General features: G+C 37.9%; 1 protein-coding gene across 1 annotated transcript in view; it reads left to right on the top strand.

Moving 5' to 3' along the window:
- LOC124619329 (activin receptor type-1) overlaps positions 1-25,595 on the top strand; it is an 89,877-nt gene extending 64,282 nt beyond the window's left edge. Inside the window, exons 6-9 of the mRNA XM_047145638.1 lie at positions 2,844-3,066; positions 5,972-6,159; positions 6,243-6,468; positions 18,739-25,595. Coding sequence (XP_047001594.1) covers positions 2,844-3,066; positions 5,972-6,159; positions 6,243-6,468; positions 18,739-18,879 — 778 coding nt within the window. The 3' untranslated portion in view covers positions 18,880-25,595. The remainder of the gene's footprint in view (positions 1-2,843; positions 3,067-5,971; positions 6,160-6,242; positions 6,469-18,738) is intronic.
- Positions 25,596-27,087: the final 1,492 nt, after the last annotated feature.

The following is a 27,087-nucleotide window of genomic DNA, read 5'->3' as shown; positions in this document are numbered from 1 at the left end:
GTCTGTATCAATATATATCGGCTCAGTGTGGTACCTCTCCAATTTCTCTCTCCATGTTTTAGATGTGAACTGTATTCCATTGTCACTCAATATTCACTTATGTCCATACACTTTCTTAAAGTAGTCCTCTTCCATATTCTCTGCCATTGCCCTGCTGTTTGCCTTACTTAACGGGTAAAATCGAATCTCATGTGCTTTAGAGAGCAACTTGATGGCTACTAAAACTTCTGTCCACTGCAAGCAATGAACTGTTGTGTTGGATGGTAGATCTCTTTGTTGTACCGAGTTTAAGTGTCCTCTGTACTTCTTTCTCCATGGCTGCTTTCTTGACTTGCGGTATCAGGTACAGTTTTGTAAAGTATAGCTGATGTGGCTTTATAGTAGTAGGGGACCCATGTTACCCACGTCCACTATTTCTTTCAACCCAGTGGGTATTATGGCCATATTGTTGAAGACACATTCCTTGCAGATTTTTTCCTGCATTTCTCCATACCGTAATGTGCGTTACCTAGATGCACGTATAAGTTTTTCCACTGCATGCTCTAATATGCACAGTTGCTAGTCTTTCCTGTCCACTTGGCTTCACCTTTGTAGTGTACTTTACATATTAAGCAATACAATCGCAATTTTTCTTGCCCCATGCACTCATATTTTCTTTTGATCGAGATCAGCCACTCATCTACCTTCTGCTCACAGCAAATGTTTTTCAACAGCTTAATCATGAATTTTTCATGTTCCATGCCTCGCATCACATCTCTTATACTTAGGGTTCAGCCACATCTTCCTCTCCAATACCTATAAGCATCCTAGATAATGCATAGCTGCTATGTTCTCTGTCGAATAACTTTCAGTTTGTCGGGGTCAGATGCAATATCTTCCTGTGTATCATATGGCTACTAAATTCAGGTTTCTCTAAATTCACAGTCATTCCCACTTTATTGAAACAATGTAGTATTTTTGCAGTGGTTTCCAGGTGCTCTCCCATGGCCTTGAGGTGATTAATACATCTTCAACATGAATGGTGATTTTTCAAAGCGGCTGTTCCTCTAAAACATCTAACACGCAGATGAAGTGGCTGCTGATGTGCTCAGTCCAGATGGTAGCATCCTACATTGGTGGCATCTACCAGCGTAGAGGAATGTAGTATACTGCCATGATTCTGTGTGTAACTGAATTTTATGATAACCTGCCATGAGATTCTTTGAATTTTTGCAAGAGCTCCTCAAGATTCTCTGGATGATCGAATTCTGGTTCACAAATACAGTTTGCTTTCCTTGAGTCAAGCATAAGTCCTTCACCATTCTTTTTGTCCACTGCAAGCAATGAACTGTTGTGTTGGATGGTAGATCTCTTTGTTGTACCGAGTTTAAGTGTCCTCTGTACTTCTTTCTCCATGGCTGCTTTCTTGACTTGCGGTATCAGGTACAGTTTTGTAAAGTATAGCTGATGTGGCTTTATTTTTATTTTATACGGTGGTCCTTTGATTATGCCTGGCTTCCCAGAAAATTCTTCCTTAGCCTCCATTAGTAGTGTGGATAATTTATCCTTCATTGTGCTACATGTACCTTCCGTCACTTCCATTTTCCTGGATGATTTCCCTTTCTTTAGTTGTGCGTTCTTTTTCTTCAATATGCTGTTTCAAACTGCAGTAATCCGTTTGTACGTGCTTCCCAGTCTCCTTCTCTCATAGTGCCATGGAATCTTCTGCACTCCTCTTGTGGTGGTTCTTTTTACGTATGTATTGTTGGTATCCGTTTGTTATATAAGGTTGGAGTTAGTGTTATTCTGCCTGCTTTACAACTGAAAAACTATTTACGTCATTGACTCTGTTAGGGTACTTCTCGCAGTTAGTTTGCCCAACAAGCTGTCTTTATATCAAAAAATACCACTGACATACTATATTCCAAATATACAGCTACATAATTACTTTTGTTGAATTGCAGTGCTGAGAAGATTCTCGCAATTTCCGTTAAGCAGGGACTTTAAAAAGAACTGAAATCGCATTATATGAATATGGTTCAATATTAGAAAAACTGACTACTATTGTTGCTTCACAAGAAGAATTGCTAATCAAGAGAAATTCCTACTTTTACATTTATTTTTATTATTTGTTAAAATTAGCAAATATTAAAATAGTTGTTACGACTCTGGGACATTATCACTTAGAACAATGGTGTTGACTTCTGCACCAAAGTTTTATGCATGCTTTCATTCCTTACTATTCTATTCTATGGCATAATCTTCTAGACAATGCAGCAAAGGTGAGAAAAAGATTTAGTGTGCAGAAGCCTGTGAAGTTGATAATGAAACATCTTCTGAAAGTGTCTTGAGAGAACTACGGATTCTTAGACTTGTGCATCGGTACGTATTCTTCCTAATGGTATTTGTGGTTTACTTCATGATGCTATTTATGGTTAATAACAAGGGTGAACAGAGACTCTTCATACCTCTTGTAAGGTTCAGAATGGAGTTTTATAGTCTGATAATTTGTTGTTAGTATACTATGCAGAAGTACCCAGCAGTGATTCTTTCTGCCTATTACATACAACTTGACAAGTTCCACACCCTTGAAGGTTCTTCTTCATGGTGGGACTTAAAGAACATGATGTGTGAATGAAAGTAATTACCTGTGGTTTTGTATGTGGTTATATATGGAATTAAGTTTAATTTTTTAAACATAGACTAAACTCATGCAGAAGTCTATCTGTACAGAAAAAAATGTGTTTTTAAACCGATGTTTCACATCATGCAAATAACGAATTGTGATATTTTTGTTATTCTGTGACTGTACTTTTACTCATCGCAATGTTTTTGTCTCAAAAAACATTGTGTGTTTGTTCCAGCACTGTCCTTTTGCGACATGAGAATATTCTTGGCTACATAGGATCAGATATGACCTCAAGGAACTCTTGTACTCAACTTTGGCTGGTGACGCATTACCATCCCTTGGGTTCACTTTATGATCACCTAAACCGCACTACACTAACTCATCATCAGATGATGAAAATTTGTCTTTCTGCCGTTAATGGATTAGTTCATCTCCACACAGAAATTTTTGGAACTCAGGTAACAATGCACAGTAGGACACAGCAACTTAAGCGCGTGTTCTGTAGTGATAAAAATGAGTTAACCTCTTGCAATATTAACTCTATTTATATTATTATTCACAATTTGCTTGTGCTGTTGCAGTTAATTAGTTTTTTTCTTGTGGGTTTTATGGCATGTGTATTTATAAAACATGTAAATCCCACTAAAGATTACAAAAATAATTTTTTCTATTTCTGAGTGTAACTTGGATATGCAGCAGTTGAATATGTACAGTAGTTCACATAGTGAAGTCATTGTGTTGCAGTTGTATTTGTGGGAGGAAAAGACAGAAAATTATTAGCAGATATTTTAGAATATTTTTTGCAATATGTTTGAAAGTGAAATCATTATACTTGTAAACTAGCAATGTAACAACAATATTAAACCAAAGGCTTGTTTTAAAACATGAAGAAATTTTAAAAAATGTTGATTAAAACGATGTGTTGTAATTTTTGTCTTATATTTGCTTCTTTGTATATTTGCAACAGTCCTCGTGGAATAGTTTTCTAATGACTTGTATCGGAGGTATTCTCATTATGATTTCCTAATGTGATACACTATTTGGATGACTAGTGTCATTGTGTGGAATCTGTTTGCAGGTGTTACTATAATATTGGTGGATAATTTGTCATACACAAGGTACTTGTTTTGAACGAAATAGACGCCACATTTCAGACATTTGCTACCTTACTCACCGGGGAAGCATTGATGTAGTCATTTGTTTTGCAATATCCGGGAAAATTTTCTGGAGCAAATTGTCGATGTCCACTTAGTACGGGCACCTTGACAGTAATGTCAGATCTGTTAAAAGTTTCCTGAATGCTATTTTTTTATCAGTATATCATGCAAAATACAAAAGGGAGCATCCTCTACCGAATGCAAGCAGAAAAGAAACAGGATAGTTATTGTTGAGCTCAGTACATATCCACAGAACACTGATGTGTGAACTACAGTAACAACATATTCCAAGTAGGACTGTTGTTTTCAAAGCAAATGAATCTAGAGAAGAGCCATCATGGTTCAAGAGTCAGAAAACCTGTAATGTTGGCCAGTGGAAACATACTATGGTCTATAGGATCTATTTACACTGTTTGCGTATGTTTACATGGAGAAAACAGCAGGATTGGTTAGCAACTGTGTAGCCTGGCAGTGGTTCTATAATGGTCAAGGGATGTATGAAAATTACTGCCTAAGAAGTCATTTTAGGTGAACAAGTTCATTCAGTAGAATTGACTTTGTTCCCAGCAGGGAATGATAATGCCACCGCTTGACTGCACATACCCATGTTTGATTTTACTAGCATGAGAATGAAATTCAGTGTTGTAGATTTCTCATTCACTGGTTTTTTATATCATTTTGCCATTTTAGTTTACATTGGAAAACAGTTAAAAGCCTGTAGCTATGGTCCTGCTTCTCTGAAGATTCATTTCCTTTTTTTGACAAATGAAAAAAAAAATCCCATCGATCATCATTTATATATAGTAAAACTTCATTTATATGTTTTTCTTACTTATACTTTTTTTTTTTTGTGTGTGTCCTGCTGAAATATCCTCAGTGTGCACAAGTTATGATGCAGTGTTTCAAAGTGGGTTGCCAGGAAGTGAATTGGTAAGGCCAATAGTGTAATAAGGAACTTTGTCAAAGTTAGACATTGGTCAAATTTTCTTTGATCAAATCTAGTGCGTCGTCTTAGATTTGATCAAAGGAAGCATTTGTCTTATGTTTACTGCATGGAGAAATCAACCACCTGGAGCGCTATTATCTCTGACACACAATGTTTATCAATATGACTCCCAAATTTACATGCTGCGTCGCATATATAACGAAATTGATAGAAATATTTGAGGCAGATGAAGCACTGTGTAGCTTACAACATCCCGAATACAAACACAGAATAAAAAGTGAGAGCTATTAAAAAATTTCGAATTTAGCCGTGAAGTATGGCCAGGATATACTGACGATATTTCAGCTAATGATGTTGAATGGAATCGACTTGAAGGGCAGGCATCATTTGAGGATTACATGAACATTGATAAAAACCTCTTGACTACAGAATCCATGACTATTGCTGAGATTGTTCAGTGTGCATCGCACAACCTGGATGAAGAAGAAACTGACGATGAGGATGATACAGAAGAGCCTCAGCATTTCTCCGTGACATTTAACACTGCAGTAAATGCGTTAGAAGTAATTACACAATTTGTGACACATCACAATGTTTCTGATGAAATAATGATAGAGTTATCCCATTTTAAGGGTACAGTGTATGCTATTGCCGCATCATAGGAAAAAAAAAACAAGCAAAAATTGCAGACTTTTTTACGAAATGATGTTTTCTTCTGTGTAGAGGTTTACATTTTTCTTTATATCTTTGTAAGTATGGTACCTAGTAAACCTATATAACGTTTTGTAGAATGTAGCTTCTTATTTACTGGATTTCCCATTTGTGTTTGCCAATTAATTTGATAGAATGGTGCTATATTTCATATATACACACTTACATGGTTTTTTTCTGTAGTCTGTTGAAAAACGTATAAACAAAGTTTTACTGTACATCAACCCATAAGAAGATTCTCACTTATTTAAGTGTCAGAGTTGGCCTTGCAGCAAATCAGATCAAAATTTGTATTATTTTGTCCAGCTATTGTGCAGTAAATGTTCCTAATGTCCAGGCTAATGAGAATCAGAAGTGAATTTATATGTAAATGGTCTGATTGCTAGTAGGTGACATAATATTAATGACAAACTTTGTTTTATGTGATAAATTAGCGTGTGATGGAAGGAATTATTTGTCAACATCTTTGAGTAGTTCAGTCGTTGTATGTTTATCTATATGAGTCAGACAGAAAATGAAATCATTTTTTTCTTACATATCAAATTATAGGGAAAACCAGCCATTGCCCATCGAGATATCAAAAGCAAGAACATTCTCGTTAAACTGAATGGCTCGTGTGTGATAGCAGATTTTGGGTTGGCTGTAACCCACGTTCAGTCGACAGGAAAGATGGATGTAGGCTCCAACCCTCGTGTTGGAACCAAGCGATACATGAGTCCTGAAGTATTAGATGAATCGTAAGTCCCAAAATTTACTCATTTTACTCACAGCTCATTATAAAAGTAAAACAGTGACATTTCTTGGATATCCTCTGTTCCAGGATCAACTTGGATTGTTTCGAATCTTACAAGCGTGTGGACATTTATGCATTTGGTCTTGTTCTATGGGAGGTCTGCCGACGAACAGTGTCAAATGGTATAGCAGAGGACTATAAACCTCCATTTTATGACCTAGTGCCAAGTGATCCCAGTTTTGAAGATATGAAGAAGGTGGTGTGTGTGGATCAGCAGCGCCCCATTGTGCCCAATCGATGGGCTTCGAATGCTGTGAGTAAACTTATTGCAATATCTAGAACTCTTACCCTCAGGACTGTGCTTATTGTTAAAATTGTCTCTTACATTCTTTTCTCACCATGTGAAGCTGACTCCAGTATAATTATATTACTGTATAAGAGAACTCAGCCACGTACAAAGACTGCATAGTATTCAACAGTAATGGTATTGCAAGTAAGCTTACATGAAGAATGATTGGCAAACAGCATACTTCCAGTACAGCAGTGAAGACTTGGCTGAATGTGTCCCTTGTGTGATCATTTTGAAATCATGATAATCATCATCATCATCTACTTTTTACCTATGTGTATTATCCATTGGGGTATCCGTTGCAGTATACTCCTTTCTATTCATTACATTGCTCACCTTTTCAAATACCTTTAAGAGAGGAATTCTTACTTACCTTGAGTGTGTCACTTTGAACTGTGTAAGTACTACTTGTTGCTATGTGTTCTAATTCTGCATCCTTCCCCAGAAGTATAGATGAGTTATTAACAATAATAACATAATTTGTAAATTTTTGGAGTTTTCTTATGTGACCAATGCAATATACAAGGGCTATCCACAAAGTACATTACATTTTGGAATTAAAAATAAATAAAGTATTGGAAATTTTTTTAAATTATATACAGATGAAAGCCACACTTAAATACTACTTTTCTACATAGTTGCCCTGTAAATTAAGGCACTTATCGTAGCGATGGACGAGCTTGGAAATTCCTTCGTCGTAAAATTCGGCTGCCTGCACCTTCAACCACGTGGTTACCTCTTCTTGAAGCTGTGCGTCGTCATCAAAACGCTGCATAGCCAACCACTTCTTCATTGCTGGGAATAAGTGGAAGTCGCTCGGTGCCAGGTCGGGACTGTACGGCGGATGAGGAAACAACTCCCACTTAAAAGATTCGAGAACTTCACGAGTGGCATTTGCCGTGTGGGCTGGGGCGTTGTCGTGAATCAGCAAGATCTCTGAGCCCAACTTTCCCCTGCGCTTGTTTTGTATTGCTCTTCTGAGGTTGTGCAGAGTTTGGCAATACCTTTGAGAGTTTATTGTAGTGCCCCTTTCCAGGAAATCCACAAAAATCACACCTATTCTGTCCCAAAAGACAGTCGCCACGTGGTTGAAGGCGCAGGCGGCCGAATTTTACGACGAAGGAATTTCCAAGCTCGTCCATCACTACAATAAGTGCCTTAATTGAAATGGCAACTATGTAGAAAAGTAGTATTTAAGTGTGGCTTTCATCTGTATACAATAAAAAAATTTCGAATACTTTATTTTTAGTTCCAAAACATAATGTACTTTGTGGATAGCCCTTGTATATATTTCTAAGTGCCCATTTTATTAGTGTATAGTGTATAGGGAAAGCAGAAAGGTGGAAGGAGTATATAGAGGGTCTATACAAGGGCGATGTACTTGAGGACAATATTATGGAAATGGAAGAGGATGTAGATGAAGATGAAATGGGAGATACGATACTGCGTGAAGAGTTTGACAGAGCACTGAAAGAACTGAGTCGAAACAAGGCCCCCGGAGTAGACAATATTCCATTGGAACTACTGACGGCCTTGGGAGAGCCAGTCATGACAAAACTCTACCATCTCGTGAGCAAGATGTATGAAACAGGCGAAATACCCTCAGACTTCAAGAAGAATATAATAATTCCAATCCCAAAGAAATCAGGTGTTGACAGATGTGAAAATTACCGAACAATCAGTTTAATAAGCCACAGCTGCAAAATACTAACACGAATTCTTTACAGACGAATGGAAAAACTAGTAGACGCCGACCTCGGGGAAGATCAGTTTGGATTCCGTAGAAATACTGGAACACGTGAGGCAATACTGACCTTACGACTTATCTTAGAAGAAAGATTAAGGAAAGGCAAACCTACGTTCCTAGCATTTGTAGACTTAGAGAAAGCTTTTGACAATGTTAACTGGAATACTCTCTTTCAAATTCTAAAGGTGGCAGGGGTAAAATACAGGGAGCGAAAGGCTATTTACAATTTGTACAGAAACCAGATGGCAGTTATAAGAGTGGAGGGACATGAAAGGGAAGCAGTGGTTGGAAAGGGAGTAAGACAGGGTTGTAGCCTCTCCCCAATGTTATTCAATCTGTATATTGAGCAAGCAGTAAAGGAAACAAAAGAAAAATTCGGAGTAGGTATTAAAATCCATGGAGAAGAAATAAAAACTTTGAGGTTCGCCGATGACATTGTAATTCTGTCAGAGACAGCAAAAGACTTGGAAGAGCAGTTGAACGGAATGGATGGTGTCTTGAAGGGAGGATATAAGATGAACGTCAACAAAAGCAAAACGAGGATAATGGAATCTAGTCGAATTAAGTCGGGTGATGTTGAGGGTATTAGATTAGAAAATGAGACACTTAAAGTAGTAAAGGAGTTTTGCTATTTGGGGAGCAAAATAACTGATGATGGTCGAAGTAGAGAGGATATAAAATGTACACTGGCAATGGCAAGGAAAGCGTTTCTAAAGAAATACACTAAGCAGATTCAGAAGGATGTAGGTTGCAGTAGGTACTGGGAGATGAAGAAGCTTGCACAGGATGGAGTAGCATGGAGAGCTGCATCAAACCAGTCTCAGGACTGAAGACCACAACAACAACAACAACATAGTTTTTGCACAGTATTTTGCCTGTTGACCTGGTTCTGTCGTACATTGCATGTCTGTAGGCATGTTCACTTAGCTAAATTCCAGCACAGTCTAAACTGTGGAGGCTGATAGTAATTCAAAACACGCAATGAAAATTACATCAGTTGCCAAAATATTGTGTGAGAAATGGAATTGCCAACTAGGCAGGATACACAGTTTGCTGTTGAATCTTTTGGTTACCCTTTGTGGAACTCTTCCACACTGTTGTCATATGTATAAATAAAATATTTTTACAGTGAAATGTTGAAGGTCTTAGAACAAAAGTATGTATATGTATTATGTGATCAAAAGTATATGGACGCCTGGCTGAAAATGACTTAAAAGTTCGTAGCACCCTCCATCGGTAATGCTGGAATTCAGTATGGTATTGGCCCACCCTTAGCCTTGATGACAGCTTCCACTCTCGCAGGCATATGTTCAGTGAGGTGCTAGAAGGGTTCTTAGGGAACGGCAGTGCTACAGTGAGGAGAGGTATCATTGTCAGTAGGTGAGACCTGTCATGAAGTCGGGATTCCAAAACATCCCAAAGGTATTATATAGGATTCAGGTCAGGACTCTGTGCAGGCCAGTCCATTACAGGGATGTTATTGTGATGTAACCACTTCGCCACAGGCTGTGGGATATGAACAGGTGCTCGATCGTGTTGAAAGATGCAGTCACCATCCCCGAATTGCTCTTCAACAGTGGGAAGCAAGAAGGTGCTTAAAACATCGATGTAGGCCTTTGCTGTGATAGTGCCATGCAAAACAACAAGGGGTGCAAGACCCTCCATGAAAAACGACTACACCATAACACTACCACCTCTGAATTTTACTGTTGGCACTACACATGCTGGCAGATGATGTTCACCAGGCATTCCCCGTACCCACACCCTGCATCGGATCGCCACATCGTGTGCCATGATTCGTCACTCCACACAACATTTTTCCACTGTTCAGTCATTCAATGTTTACGCTCCTTACACTAAGTGAGGCATCATTTGGCATTTACCGGTGTGATGTGTGGCTTATGAGCAGCTGCTCCACCATGAAATCCAAGTTTTCTTACCTCCTGCCTAACTGTCGTAGTACTTGCAGATGTCTGCCTGTTACACATTATGACCCTCTTCAACTGTTGGCGGTCTCTGTCAGTCAACAGACGAGGTTGGCGTGTGCGCTGTTGTGCTGTACATGTCCATTCATGTTTCCATTTCACTATCACATTGAAAACAGTGGACCTAGGGATGTCTAGGAGTTTGGAAATCTTGCATACAGACATACGACACAAGTGACACCCAATAACCTGACCACATTCGAAGTGCGTGAGTTCCGCAGAGCACCCCACTCTGCTTTATCACGATGTCTAACAACTACTGAGGTCGCTGATGCGGAGTACCTGGCAGTAGGTGGCAGCACAATGCACCTAATGTAAAAATGTATGTTTTTTGGGGTGTCTGGATACTTTTGATCACATAATGTTGTACAGTGGCACTAATGTTGCCTGAAAAAAACCAAGGATGTGCCATCAGTACAGTCCTCTTTGAGATTCCTAATGTGTTTATGGCTCCATGATGAGATTTATGTTCTGTTGAATGGGAAATGGTAGCTGGAGAGAGACACCATATGTTCCATTTAAGAAAATCGTTAGACATTCAGTACTCTGGTATCCACATTGTTAATTGTGTTCAGTCATCACATCTCCCTGAACAGGACAGAAATTGACCACACATAATTTATCTGATAACATCCCCATCAACTGGGGAGTGTGTGAGAGAATGTCAGTGAGATCACTGTACAACTGGTTAACACGGGGGAGACATTTCATGAGAAGACTGAAAAGTTTGTCCTTATTAACAGAAGAATGCTTATCTTGTGTGCAGAAATTGATACGTTGGAGTCTAGGTAACTGTAAAAGCATAGCTTTGACTCGTGATGCAAAATTTCAGTTGGTACCATTGATTGCAAGACTTGAAGTGCAGATGTCCTTAAGCAGTAAACTCCATTTGCCACCATAGCAGTTACGTGACTGACTGCTTCTCTGGTAACACTAAATCACTCATTGATTAACCATATGCGCATATGAGTATTTACAGCTACACAAGTACTCCACAAGTCACCATACAGTGCATGGCAAAAGGTGCCTTGTACCAGTCAGTCATTCCCCTTTCTGTTTCACTTGCAAATAGAGCAGACTAGTAGAGTAAAGAAAAAATGGCTGCTTATTTGCTCCTGTAGGAGCCCAATTTCTCTTACTTTGCCTTGGGTGTCTTTACACAAGATGTATATTGGTGGCAGTGGAATTCTTTTGCAGTCTGTTGCAAATGCAGTTTCTCTAAACTTTCTGAGTAGTGTTTCAGGAAAAGAACACATGTTCCAAATCCCCACCACCACCACCACCACCACCACCACCACCACCCCTCTTCCCCGTTCTGGAATAACAGAATATAATAAGAATATCAATATAATGGAAGGAAACATTCCACGTGGGAAAAATTATATATAAAAACAAAGATGAGGTGACTTACCGAACAAAAGCGCTGGCAGGTCGATAGACACACAAACAAACACAAACATACACACAAAATTCAAGCTTTTGCAACAAACTGTTGCCTCATCAGGAAAGAGGGAAGGAGAGGGGAAGACGAAAGGAAGTGGGTTTTAAGGGAGAGGGTAAGGAGTCATTCCAATCCCGGGAGCGGAAAGACTTATCTTAGGGGGAAAAAAGGACAGGTATACACTCGCACACATGCACATATCCATCCACACATACAGACACAAGCCTGGTAAATGGTAACCAGCTACAATGGGGCGGCCGGGATGATTGGGTTTGTGGATTTTAGGAAGAAGGTAGAAGGTAGGGGTGCGGGGTGTCGGTGGGGTCAGGAGGTTGATGGAGTCAGGTGAAAGGTTTTGCAAGGGGCCTAAGGTTCAGAGGATTCCTTGAAGCTCCGCCTGGACATCGGGAATGGGGTTACCTTGGCAAACTTTGTATGTGGTGTTGTCTGAAAGCTGACGCAGTCCCTCAGCCACATACTCCCGACGATCAAGTACCACGGTCGTGGAACCCTTGTCCGCCGGAAGAATGACGATGGATCGGTCAGCCTTCAGATCACGGATAGCCTGGGCTTCAGCAGTGGTGATGTTGGGTGTAGGATTAAGGTTTTTTAAGAAGGATTGAGATGCAAGGCTGGAAGTCAGAAATTCCTGGAAGGTTTGGAGAGGGTGATTTTGAGGAAGAGGAGGTGGGTCCCGCTGTGACGGAGGACGGAACTGTTCCAGGCAGGGTTCAATTTGGCTGGTGTCTTGAGGAGTCGGATCATTAGGAGTAGGATTAGTATCATTTTTCTTCGTGGCAAAGTGATACTTCCAGCAGAGAGTACGAGTGTAGGACAGTAAATCTTTGACGAGGGCTGTTTGGTTGAATCTGGGAGTGGGGCTGAAGGTGAGGCCTTTGGATAGGACAGAGGTTTCGGATTGGGAGAGAGGTTTGGAGGAAAGGTTAACTACTGAATTAGGGTGTTGTGGTTCCAGATTGTGTTGATAGGAATTTTGAGGTTTTGGAGGGAGTGGAGCTGGAAGTGGGAGATTGAGTAGATGGGAGAGACTGGGTTTGTGTGCAATGAGAGGAGGTTGAGGTTTGCTGGAAAGGTTGTGAAGGGTGAGTGAGTTGCCTTTCCGGAGGTGGGAAACCAGGAGATTGGATAGTTTTTTGAGGTGGAGGGTGGCATGCTGTTCTAATTTACGGTTGGCCTGTAGGAGGATGCTCTGAACAGCCGGTGTGGATGTGGGAGAGGAAAGATTAAGGACTTTTATTAAGGATAGGAGTTGACGGGTGTGTTCATTGGCTGAGTTGATGTGTAGGTGAAGGATTAGGTGGGTGAGGGCAATGGATTGTTCAGTTTGGAACTGGTATAGGGACTGATGGAAGGAAGGGTTGCAGCCAGAGATGGGAACTTTGAGTGTGAGGCCTTTGGTGGTAATGCCAAATGTCATACAAGCCTGAGAAAATAAAATATGCGAGCGTAATCTGGCTAGGGCGAAGGCATGTTTGCGGAGGGAATGTAAATAAAACTTAATGGGGTCATTGTGGGGGTGTTGTGAGGGTGACATGGTATTAGAAGGTGGAAAGTGTAACATGAGGTGAAATGAAAATGAAAATAAAAATATATGGGGAGAGATAAATGTGAACCGGAAAGAAACTGGAGATCTGGAATGAAAAAAGACGAAAAGGTGTTGGTTACAGCTGGGCTATGTTGGACTTGGTTTGGTAGACAACGATGTGCATAAAGGTTAGGTGGTTGTGTTGCCGCCAAAACACGTTAAAGGACGGAGAAATTCGGGAAAATTTCGAAAAAACTGCGTGTAGTATATTAAAAGGAGTGGTATTGTGGTGGCAGATTATGAAAATGAGGCTAACAATTGTCTGACGAAGAAATAATGGCGTTAAAACCTGTGGGAAGCGGCTAAAAATGATCAGTGATGTGGGAAAAACGGAAATGGAAATAAAGCGAAAGTTATTAGAACTGGCCGAAATGGTTGTTTAAAAGGTGAAAGGAGCTGTTTGTGAACTAGAAACGGTGGATATTATAGCGGCGGTAGTGCTGAAAGCGGCAAAAAAAATATTTTTTTGGTTATGGTTTGGAAGTGGGTTACGTATTATTGAGTATATATATAGGCGGGATAAAATAGTATAGCAGATTACGGTAAAAAGGAGAAGGTGAATACAAAGTGAAACTACTGGCGAAAACAGAAAGAGGAAAATAAGACGACAGAAAAGATTTCGAAATGCAACAGTGACAATAACAAACGTAATTGTTGGATTCAAATTAATGATATCAATATAATGGAAGGAAACATTCCACGTGGGAAAAATTATATATAAAAACAAAGATGAGGTGACTTACCGAACAAAAGCGCTGGCAGGTCGATAGACACACAAACAAACACAAACATACACACAAAATTCAAGCTTTCGCAACAAACTGTTGCCTCATCAGGAAAGAGGGAAGGAGAGGGGAAGACGAAAGGAAGTGGGTTTTAAGGGAGAGGGTAAGGAGTCATTCCAATCCCGGGAGCGGAAAGACTTATCTTAGGGGGAAAAAAGGACAGGTATACACTCGCACACACGCACATATCCATCCACACATACAGACACAAGCTTGTGTCTGTATGTGTGGATGGATATGTGCGTGTGTGCGAGTGTATACCTGTCCTTTTTTCCCCCTAAGATAAGTCTTTCCGCTCCCGGGATTGGAATGACTCCGTACCCTCTCCCTTAAAACCCACTTCCTTTCGTCTTCCCCTCTCCTTCCCTCTTTCCTGATGAGGCAACAGTTTGTTGCGAAAGCTTGAATTTTGTGTGTATGTTTGTGTTTGTTTGTGTGTCTATCGACCTGCCAGCGCTTTTGTTCGGTAAGTCACCTCATCTTTGTTTTTATATATAAGAATATAATAAGAAATACAAAAGCATGTATCCAGTTACTTGAATGTCTTCTGTAAATGTGATGCAATGGGGATCCCAAACAATTGAGCAGTTCTTAATAATGTGTATCACAAGTGTTCTGAATGTAGTCCCCTTTATAGATGATCTACACTTCCCAAATCTGCCATTCACTTTCCCTACAATCGACTTAACGAACTCGTTCTATTTCATGTAACTTTGGAGCGTTCCACCTAGATATTTAATTGACATAACTGTGTTAAGCAGCACACCAATAATACTGTTTTTGAACTTTACAGGATTGTTTTTCCTACTAATCTGCATTAATTACATTTTTCCACATTTAGAGCAAGTTCTCTACCAGTAGACATTCATAGATTGCTGCTCACCGTATCTGTCAGATCGTTTATGTCTATAGCAGCACACTTCCCCAGGCACTCTTGACATTACCCTTGTCTCCGATGAACACTTGCTGTCCACAGCAACATACTGGGTTCTGGTCCTTATAAAATCTTCAAGCCACTCACATATCCGAGAACCTGTTCTGTATGCTCAGGTCTTTGTTAGCAGCATGCATTGTGTCACTGTGTCAGACACTTTCTGGAAGTGTAGGAATATGTAATTTGTCTGTTGCTCTTCGTCCGTGATTCTCAGGATGCTTATTAGGTAACAAAAGGGCAAGCTGAGTTTTACATGACTGATGCTTTTTAAATCTGTATTAATTTGTGGATAGAAGACTTTGGCCAAAAGATATAATATTAACAGTCTTTTCGTTGTGTGTATCTGCAATCCAGCAGGTCATCTTTATGGTGAGTAGCAATTCATCCTTTTCCTAATATTGTTAGTGTTACGACATGAAGTTTCCATTGTTTGACATACAATAAAGATTTCTTTTTGCACAAAATAGTTTGCCAGTGACAATCAGTTGTCATGGAGATAGATGACTATATACACTGCCGAAACATGGCTACCTGCGTAATAGTTTGTTGGTCCACTTTTATAATTTAATAAGCAACAGTTCTGTGTGACATGGATTTGGCAAGTCATTGGTAGGTTTTGAGAGATTTGTGGCACCAGATGTCTACACGAAAGTGACACAACTCCTGTAAATTAAAAGGTGGTGGTTTTGGAGCACAGGGCTGGCACCGAATAGGGTCCCAGGTGTATTATGTGGACCTCTGATGAGTAATAAAATTTCTGCATTTACTTGCAAAGGCGGGTCAGCAGCTAAGGCAGAGCATATACTGGGTGCAGATCGGGCAGCACTAGTAAACCACTTTCAATTTTAAATACTGATCATAGTAAATGAAATTAATACTGGCCTTGGTAAATTAGCTTTGTAATGGCCTTTTGGAGAGCAAGAGATTGAAAGCATTTGTGTTGGGTTGGTATGGAAAGATGTTGAAAATTGAGTGGAATGATAAGAAATAAGGAAGTTCTTTGTAGAATCAGCAAGGGAAGAAATATATGGAAAACATTTCAAGTTACCCTACTGGTACTGTAATGTTATGGTGTGATGTCATACACGTGCAAACGGGAAGGGAACAAAACACTGATGTGTATCCTCCTATACCCCCTTTTTTATATAGGTTTTAGTTACAGTCTGGTTCGTAGTGTAGCCCAGCGTATAGGTTACATCTGAAGAAAAATGCTCCTATCAGAGCACAAACAAGGCTATTAGGCTTCTTGTTTTAAAATATTCTGACTGAAAAGTGGGATACCAGCTGCCTCATTCTACTGTTCTGAGCACATTTAAAAATTGTAGCACCCGAACATATTCACACTGTTTTTAATATGTAACTTGCATCTTACTCTCACAAGTTCCCCTAACCGTAACGTGTTCACGTATTAGACCATCACTGTAAGTTGCTCACACTCATCTACTCCCAGTTGCCTGTTCCCATTTACTCATGCCAAACTCGTTGTCATTGTCTCCTGTATCACAGCCACAGTCCCCACCATCCTATTATCACAATCTCCTCTCATGGCCACTGTCTCCCTCTTGCGCTCTCCTACTGCCACTGCTGCTATCTCTTGTCACTGTCTCACCTCTTGCGCTCTCCTACTGCCACTGCTGCTATCTCTTGTCACTGTCTCACCTCTTGCGCTCTCCTACTGCCACTGCTGCTATCTCTTGTCACTGTCTCACCTCTTGCACTCTCCTACTGCCACTGCTGCTATCTCTTGTCACTGTCTCACCTCTTGCGCTCTCCTACTGCCACTGCTGCTATCTCTTGTCACTGTCTCACCTCTTGCGCTCTCCTACTGCCACTGCTGCTATCTCTTGTCACTGTCTCACCTCTTGCGCTCTCCTACTGCCACTGCTGCTATCTCTTGTCACTGTCAGTATCTCTCTCTTACTTCTTGTAATTGTCATTGACTCTGTCTCTCATTACCACTGGTTCTCACCCACTTCCACTTTCTCCTTCTCTTTAATGCTCTCGCTCTGGCACTATCTCCTTCACTCTTTTCCTAGTTCTGTTGTGTCTCTGTCAACTTTGTTCCGCTGCCACTGTGTCACTCTCTTTCTCTCACACTGCCATTGTCTCCTTCGCTCTTTCCATGCCACAGTCACCATCTACTATCTTCCAGTGGCTCAGTTTTAGCATCCAAAAACCATGTTTTTGCAGTGTTTCTCAATAACAAATAAATATTTATGAAAATAGAGAGATGGTACTTCTAGATAAATGCCTAGAGAATATATTGTCAAAATATGAGCACTTTTCTGCTGGTATTTATTATTTAAATTTTACCTCGCACCAGATTTTACTTCTGTATGTTACATGTACGTCTAGGGTTACTTTGAACATCTGTAGCTTGGAAACAGATAAGACATCAAGAAAAATTTAATGTTTGGTTGAAATCGGGCTCTAACGAATATATTGTAAAAATTTCAGCCATCTTGGAATCTGTGGCTCACTTGTGGTATCCAAAAATCATGTTTTTTGAGTTTTCTCGTGAACTGTCCATGAACTAAATGGTGTCTCCATTAGCTTCTTAAGGCGTACCATAGACAATATGTAATGCAAATAGTAAATTAATTAATGATCTGATTTGCTGCTTGTGTAAGCTGCAAGAAGTGTGTAACAGTCTAAATTTGACCCTATCCCGTAGGGTAGGTACACTAAGACTATCCTTCTGTTGGCTATACAAATGGTCTGTAGCCCAAGGTATAGCTAGGACATTTGACCTTTCCTTTCTATCACCAATAGAATCCAAGGTATGAGCTCTCGAAAAATCCCGTTTTTATGCACAGCATTTTGGAATGCTGCATGCATACTGATTGAAAAATAACAGTTTGCTTGCGAGTTGGCAAAGCCAATGGATGTGAATAGGAAACCTTAGTCCTGATGAGATACATATCTGTAGCATAGCCTGAGGCCTAGATTATGTTGAAAGGTGACAGTTTGCTTGTGAGTTGGAGAAACATATGACAAGTTCTAAGATATCAGAGATAAACTTTCAAGATACTTTAGGGCAAAAATTGGAAGACAAAGATTATAATATATCCAATAAATTATTGTGGACAAGGTGTAAGTGATACTCTTAGATGGATGGTTTGGTACAGGAGAGGAAATTGCGGTTAGTCACAGCAAACTAGTCAGAAGAATGATGACTAAAAAAGAGAGTAGATACCTTTTCTGTTAGTTGAGGGCCATTGTAGTGTTTTAAAGTAGTTCTTTACGCTGTTTCTTACAGTGAAGACATGCATTACAGCTCCAACTCTGAATGTGCCACAATGGACAGAGTTGATTCTTAGGTATTTCTAACATCATTTTAGTGTCGCAACACGGGAAGATCAATTTGTAAAACTTCCAAAATTTTTTTTTTACCTCAGTGATTCATTGTCTTTGAATATTGTGTGATGCCCCCATTTTCTTCCCCTTGTGAATGCATATGGTCACATTTAATCTCCAACATATTTTGACACTAATGAGCATTCTGACAATACAAAATAACAAAAAAGGTATTGTATGTCAACAGAAAATAAATTAAATTTTATTTTGCTTCTACAGAGTGTGTGTGTGTGTGTGTGTGTGTGTGTGTGTGTGTGTGTGTGTGTGTGTGTGAGCGCGCGCACATGTGTGCACGAGAGAGAGAGAGAGTGAGAGAGAGAGAGAGAGAGAGAGATGAAATTGTAGTGCATTGTTCTCATAGGTGTTCCTTTCTTTTTAGACACTGAGTGGAATGGGGAAACTTATCAAGGAATGTTGGCACCAGAACCCTAATGTCCGACTTTCTGCCCTTCGTATCAAGAAGACTTTGGTAAAACTGGCTTCTTCCGATGTTCACGTTAACTTGGACCTCGATTCGTAGTGATTCTCTATACATGGCCGTATGGAGGCCATATTTGCTCAGTGTATTGTTATGGTGTGAGAATTTACTTATTGCCCATACTTGCCAGTTAAATGTGTTTCATTCATAAACAGGCCAAATACCAACCTCTCCAAGATTCTTTGTTCTAAAAGAAATAAGGAAATTTGGCAAAGTCATAATCATTGTGAGATGACTGGTGATTTTTTTAGTGACATTCAACATGAATGGGAGTGGTGTTAAAATCATATTTTATTTAAACTCATAAAGAAGACATTCTTCATCAGAAATTTTGCGAAGAATCATAGTTTGTATAGTGTGCCCATAAGAGATGTTGCTGTTGATGTGTTTGGGGAAATAAATTGTTACTGTTGCAGTGGTTCTTTGTTCCATTTAAGAATGAACAAAGGTCCACTAAGTACTTGTTCATGTTTTATTGGTATGAATTATAATAAAGTTTACTTTATTAGTTTTGAATTGTTTCTGATATTAAGTGGCATATATATGCTGCCATCATATCTGGGGGATTCCTTCCAATGGCAATATTACGTGTAATGTGCCTGATTTCCTTGCTGCTTGAAAGCAATGTGAATTTTGTTCATATTGTACTTCAAAATAAGTACTTTTATCTTTACATCTGAATGTGCCATAATTAATTACAGTATTGTGCCACAGTTACAACTCAGTGGTCATGTCGAATGTGTGTGCATGTTTCAGTTAATGGAACTGTTTTAAATGTTAAGTATATTTTTATTTTAGAAACATTTTTAGAGTTGCATTTACAGTATATTTGTTAGTGACATGTATTGTGCAACCATTAAAATTTTTGTTAGTTAGAAGTTTAGTGCTAACTACCTTTTTGTATTGTGCTAGTGTGCTGGAGTCTTTTTCTTCTTACGTAAAAACAAGCTGCTAAGGAACTGAAAGTTTTATCAAGTTCAGTTTTGGAGGTATTGCAAGAAAGTGAAGATTTGTTTAGACAATAGACTTTTGGAAAAAAATTTAATGCATTAATTGCTCTTTCATAATCATGCAGTAAAATTCAGAGGTGGTAGTTATGTTTATACTTCGTAAGATAAAACCAGTTATATTATCACAGATTGTTTGTGAAGTTTCTGAACATTATTTTAGATTACCTGCAGTGACCTTGTATCTTGTCTGTTGTCTTTTCATTGAAACTATTTTTTTATGTTCATTTAGTCTTCTATTAATAATGAAGCATCATTTTTCCCTCTGGGATAGAATGCAGGCATACATCTTTGCATGCAAGCTTCCATTAAGACATTTTAATTAATTTCCTTCTCTCCTGCTTGCTGGCCATGGTATGGGAGTCAGTCTTGCAATTTGAGCACTTGTAGATCTTTTGGAATTTTACAATGAATTATGAACACCTAAAAGAAATATTTGTAGTCTTAATTTGTAATCCTAATAGCCAGTGCTGTAATTCATCAAAAGTGCTGAGATTAAGAAATGATCTCTGTTGTGTTATGAAGAAGACAGAGTATTTATGAATTTGCGCAAGTTATAAAAGTTTATGTCTTCAGCAAACATCTTTTGAATTTAAAAATAGTGTTGTTTTATGGCCCATCAAGTGTTGTGTTGATTGCTCATATTGTGCAGTGTGTAATTTAACAACCCTTTTCATTGTCTCGTCCTCAAAACCTTTTTAGACAATCATTTCTACTCAGTCAGCCCAGCAAAACTTTGATTATACTGTTATGGCTAGCAAACAAGCATTATTTTGGATACTGCTTTAGTGTGTTATCACCGGACACAAGCAGAAGATTCAGATAAGCAGTTCAGTCTCTGACCAAAGACTTGCTATTGTAGAGAATTGTATTACTGTTGTAAGAGATTGTAAGGAAAGACAAAATATGAAATCTGGAAAATTAATGTTAAAAGATTGAAGGCTATGGTGCAGTTTCTTTGCACAGTTGAATAATAGGTATATGTAATATTTCTGACATGGATGAATGCAGAGGATGACTGTCTTATGTATCATAAAGACAAAACAGTATTATGGAGATTGGGGGGAGGGGGATGATAAACCAAACAGATTGTTTACAATCAGTGAAAAAGGCAAAGTAGTGTTTTTATTGTTGATCTGAAGCTGATGTACTTTTAAATTCAGTGTCAATTGCACAAAATTGTATATTTAATTACAGTAGCCTCTGCAGGTATTTTGAAGTATGAGGAAATGTGGTCTTCACAATATTGTTTGAGAATGAAAGTGTTGCGTCCCATTGTCTTTTAAAAGTAAGAGAAGCTAAGAGGAAATGAGTAGTAGACAGATGAATCTAATCAAAAGTTTTGTACAGAAGTTGCAATAAGAGTGGATGATACTGATAACTGAGATATTGTGAATAATGAAGATATTATAGTCTTTGTTTCAGACAAGTTTAGCCACATCCTGCTAAGTGGTGATGATTTTAAGTTGACTCACAAACCATAGATGATTTTTTTAATATTTGTTGTAAAAGTAGCAGATAGTTATGATACTCTGTGATGATAAGTTGGATGCAATCATTGTTTCAGATCTCCTGAAACCTATTAACTAGCGTTAAGGAAATGTTTGAAACGCATGTATGAGAAGTGACTGCACTCTGTTGACAAAGGATACAGTAGTAAGATGACTACTTACTTTCCTAAGCATATTAGTGTCTACCATCATATTGGCTGCTAGAAAACTGCACATGTTAATTTTTCTCCTGTCTTTTTGTTGTGACATAATTATGTTCTCACAAATTAATGTAAGTATGTGGGAATATACACATGAATCAGAGTTACCATACAGTGAACAAAATAAGTTTTAACTTTGAAACTTATTGCTGTCTACTTCAAAACAATAGATTGTGTGGTGCAGTCAGTTACTCTTCAGACATAACTAGCTCAATAATTAAAAGTTTAATCTTTTTTGATAACCCATTGTATTGCAATGTACAGTAATCGGTTCTTTGCAAGCTTTTCCTTCAGTGTTGTTATACTTTTGGCAGGTGTGCATATTTCAAAGAGAAATGTAAGGCCATTTATTGATGGTACAAAATATCCTTAGTGTGAGCAAATTATTGTGCTAAAAAAGCTGAGAATTAATGTGAATTTTGCTGGCATTCAATGCTTGTTCCATTTCAGTAGCAGTGATGCTCCAAATGATTTAGTGTGAGAATCTGTAGCACTGACACAAATAGTTTGCATATGCACAATGTTACATTATACCAGTGATGGTGTTCAATTTGTTATTATAACTTGTGTTCTAATTGCTTATTGATAAACTAGTATACTCTACAAAAACGTTTGGTATAATAGTGAAATATTTGCTTGATATCAGTTATACATCTGGAACTACAAATAGCAAAAGCAACAGCTTTAGGTATTTAAGTTATATTATTTTCACATGTAGCCACTTCTGCTATGTCACAAATATCAGTTATTGTTGAATATAGAGATATACTGAAAAATAATGAATTATTGATGCAGTATGACCACAGTCCTTAATTTTTTATTATCTTTTGTCTTTCTGTTAGGTTGTCTTTTTTTCCCCCTTCACTGTGCAACTTGTGTTTGCAAGGAAAAGGGACAGTGGTCGTGCGTGGATGGGTTGCCCATTTTCTTATCAGTTTTGTCAAGAAAGAATGTATGTGGCCAGTGTTGGGATTCATTATGGTTATAGTGTTTGCCTGCAGTTGTAGAAATGTGTTTTAGGTTTCATTTAGTTAAAACTCACTTTTCATTTTTTCTGAAACAAATATAATTAAGTTTAGAATTGTTTGTCTGTGAATATTCTCTACGAATGTGTTCATTGCTTGCTGCTTTTTATTGGTTAATATTTCTGTAACTATTTGAAATTGGAATTTGGACATTAATTTGTACCTTAGTTATCGAAACTTTTTCTTCCTTCATTAGCCTTGCTTAAATAATAATTGCATATTTATTGTGTACTGTGATTCATCACCATTGTCAAAGGTGTGAACTACTGTATCAGTTGGAACAACAAAACTAACAAAATGCATCAGTTTGTTTTTTGTTCATCGCACCTAATATTACTAAACTTTACTTAACCATGGTTTTTGTGTACAATATCCTAAGTAGTTAACTGCACACTCCATTAGTATGAGTTAATATTTTGATGACGGGTATTAGTATTGTAGCTACAAAAGTTCAGTATTTTTTTGTCATATAGTAATTATTGTGTTTGCCCCATGCCATTCTGGAATATTTATTATATTGTTAGCTTTGTCCTTGTTTGCTTTGTTCAAATTTTATGTCCAAGAATTTTTTTTTTTTTTCTGGAACAATGTGATGCAATTTGTTGATTTATTGTTCTGCCTCAGTGTGTATTTCAGGTTTCTGTTATTCACACAAGGGGTGAGATAATATTGCACACCTCTGTTGTGCACAACTTGTAAATTTGTGTGTCACCAAAATTTTCAGAATATGGCCTGATACATAGATATAATGGGATTCATCAGTGGGGAGTTGATATCAATTTTAGAATGAACCATATCTTTTAAATGTACAAACATTAGCCCCCATTAGTTGATTAAATAACAGAAGTCATATCATATATGTTTTTATGAATAATATTTTGTTTTAAATTATTTATCAAATGAAAGTAATATGCTCACTGTGGCTAAGCATACTGATCACACATGATTTTCTGTGGATTGCTATTTCCAGTTTATCAGAGTGATTCCTGTTCATTCTTCTGGTTTTTTATATGTAAGAGAATATAGAACCTTATCAATGACAAGAAAAAGGCAATATATTGTCAAACCTTTTGGTCTTCATGATGTACTTATCCTCCCAATATTTTTTGAAATGCATTAAAATATTTCCGAGAAAAACACTTATTAGCTTGTACCGTTAAATTAAATTTTATAGACTCATTGTAGTTAATGTTAATCATTTTTGTAAGTAACAAGAGTGTGTTCTGTGTTTGAATAGTTGTCTGTCATCTGACTTCCATTGCTAATGTGTAGATAAGCGCATGACATGCATAAATTGAAAGGTGCACCAGATAAAGTAAAATGAATTTATTTAATAAGCAAAGCATTATGAATGAAAGTCATCATTGCTTTGGTGTGAAAAGAAAAATGGATCTGTTACACAGACCTATGTAAAAGGCCAAGCATTGCAAGTCTTTCCATCAAATAATGCAAGTGCTACCAAAGTGTTCGCCTTTTCATAAAATGTTTATTTCATTCTGTATGTTTATAAACATTTAAATGTTACTCTTAGCATGTTTTACTGTTCATTGCATTTGACAGAATATATTTGTTCCACCCATGCATAAAAATATAATGAATATAAAGGTATATAACTTTTTGACGATTGATTATTAATGTTTGATGTTTAGAACATTTATTTGTCTAGAGAAGAACTGTGTGTGTGTGTGTGTGTGTGTGTGTGTGTGTGTGTGTGTGTGTGTAGGGTCGGGGGGGAAGGGGTGTGATTCACTATTTTGTGAGGGGCTAGGGAAAGCTGTATGTAATTGAATATGTCTGTACTTACTCCTATCACTATTCAGTTTTATTTTTCCTTTCTGAAGATCGCCGTAAATTTTGCTCATAGTTCTTGAAATGAATGTATATATGGTTGTTGCCGTGAAATGCATCAGTGTGATGTAGAAAACATATTTTTAGCAAAATAGTTTAATATGAGGTTGTAAATTAACATTTCAGTTGCTTTAGATTCCTGTGATTCCCATATTTAAAGGTTCATATTTGCTTATCAGAATGGAAGCGCTTATGACTATTTCCTTCACACTCTGTTTTACCTGGCTAGCAATGCAATAGTGACACCTAGACAGTAGGAACCTTCATGAGTGATGCCAGTCAAATGCAGTTTCTAGCATATAGTCTGGTCTACTGTATGAGGGATGATCTAAACTGCACTGGTTTCAGTATTTCTGAAGCATAATCAGAATACATATCTTCTGTTTAGTACCACTATTTAGTGGTGACTTATAATTTTAAAAGCTTCTGATATTTTTATAATCAAATATAACAATAAATAATAATTTTAAATATAACATGTCATATCGAATGTTGTATCATATGAGAAGTCTGATTTTGCAGTTGCCAGTGTAGTGGGTTAATAACTAATCATGCTTGCATTACTAGCCAGTATAATATATATATATAATCATGTAAATTTAATATTTTGAGGTATTGGACAATTTTGTTCCTCAGTAATCAGTATTAAATTTACATTGTCCTATCTGATGCGAAACTCAGATTTTATTGTATAACATTGAGATTATGTCTGTATTAAATGATGTTCACATTTTGTAACATTTACTTTATAATGTATTTTAAATTCAGCATTAATATAAAGTTACATATCAGGTTAATGAAATTATATTAATTTTGTTTAAATAGTGTTTTTTATTTAATTGTTATTCATATCAACAGAATCAATCAATTATAAATATATATCATCCACAATGTAAAATTCTTAATTTTAAAATCATACAATAAAACAACGTATCAGATTCCTGTACAAAAAATTAATGATTAATATTAATAAAAGTATTTGTACATGAGAAGTACCCTATATCAGTCTCCTGTTTAATACTATTACTGCAAGTTATTTTTATTAAAACATTTGTTTGTTGATTTCATTCTTACATAATCACTATTGCAGTTGTTATTTACTGTGTATAGCTATAATCCTTGTATCATACATAGTTGAATAAAGAAAGCAATATGTGAGTTCTTAAATACTTATATTTCAATTGTGTAATTGCTAATCCTACTACCAGCAAGTGATACCATGTACATCCTGTTAGTTTCACAGGGCGTACTTTGCTTATTTGAAACTAAATACACTTTTGTAACAACGGATTTACATATCATCTGTTTTGCAGAGAATATTTCTGCAGTTTTATGTTTGTTAAACTCATTTGACAACACAGTTGTGTACTTTGAAAATATATTAACTCACATGCAATCAGTTTCAGGATTTGTAAATCTCACTCTGGAGCACTTTTAGAGAGCACAGTGCTAACCAACCCCAAAGTCTGCACGTGTCCCAAGAGCACAACAATCTCCAACCAACTGAATGACCATCAAGTGAGGTAAAACGTGCCCAGTGGCGGGATTTTTGTATCCGAAAATTGATTATGCAAGAGTTAATAAATTTTGATCAAACACAGCTGTATTGATAAATGAATTTAATAAACAGAAGCCAGTGTTACTGTTGAGCTACTCCCTTTCAAACTCGTTATTCAATCTGCTACATTTGTGTGTCATAATACCAAGCTACTTTGAGATATGAGAGAAGTGATAAACATTTTAGAATCATAACTCCCCCCCCCCCCCCCCCCCCCAATAAGAGCTAGACACGCATAGCAAAAATGGCTCAAAGGTTTTCATCACCTGCCTATCAACAAAAATGTGTAGGTCTTTATTGGAGGGGAACTGGGATTCAAAGAATAAGCCTGAAGAAATAAATAAAAAATAACGTGAGTTAAAGACGAAACAACAAAAATAAAAGCAGTGAGTTCAAAAACCCACATGCATTAAATGAAAACAGTCTGTCAGGTTACCATGCTGCTCCACCTAACGCCTTGCAATGTGCTTGGATTCTTGGCATACTGCGCAAAATGTGCTCATGACATTGCTGCTTGAGCGTGTACCACATTATGACGACGGCCCTCCTGAGGATGCCAGACAAGTCAGGAGGGTCCCTGTGGTGAAGTGCTGCAAGTCTTTAACTGGTCCTAAGTGTGCTCAGGAGGGTTCGTACCAGCAGATATTGGAGGCATTCGATTTGATCAATTGCTGTCTCTGGAAGGAAAGTATTCACGATGTAGAGACAGTTTACTCGGGGAGATTGACATCTTGAAAGGTGACCTCATCACTGAAATGTTACCTGTACAGTTAACAATAAGCTGCTAGTTCCTGTTCTAGTACTGCTCTTCCCTCAAATAAAAGACCAAACGGCCATACACAACATACAGGCTCAAACCGTGATTGTCCCACCTCCCTGTGGGCCTGCAAACCTTGGTCTTGCTTCGTAACTGGCCACCTCCACACATTTCTGTTATGATCACCAGGCACAGACAGATTTTGCAGTTCACTCAACAAAACCTGTAATCATTAATCCAAATTTGTATTTCAGGTGTTCCCTTGCGATTCACACACTTAGTGCTATGAGCTCTGCACTGGATTTAGTAACGGAGGCCAAGAAACTAGAAGCAGTAGTAGTCCT

Source organism: Schistocerca americana, chromosome 6 (assembly GCF_021461395.2).
Source record: "Schistocerca americana isolate TAMUIC-IGC-003095 chromosome 6, iqSchAmer2.1, whole genome shotgun sequence".
NCBI classification, from domain to species: domain Eukaryota; kingdom Metazoa; phylum Arthropoda; class Insecta; order Orthoptera; family Acrididae; genus Schistocerca; species Schistocerca americana.
Note: the sequence above shows the minus strand (reverse complement) of the source record. Positions and strands in the feature narration are given on the sequence as shown.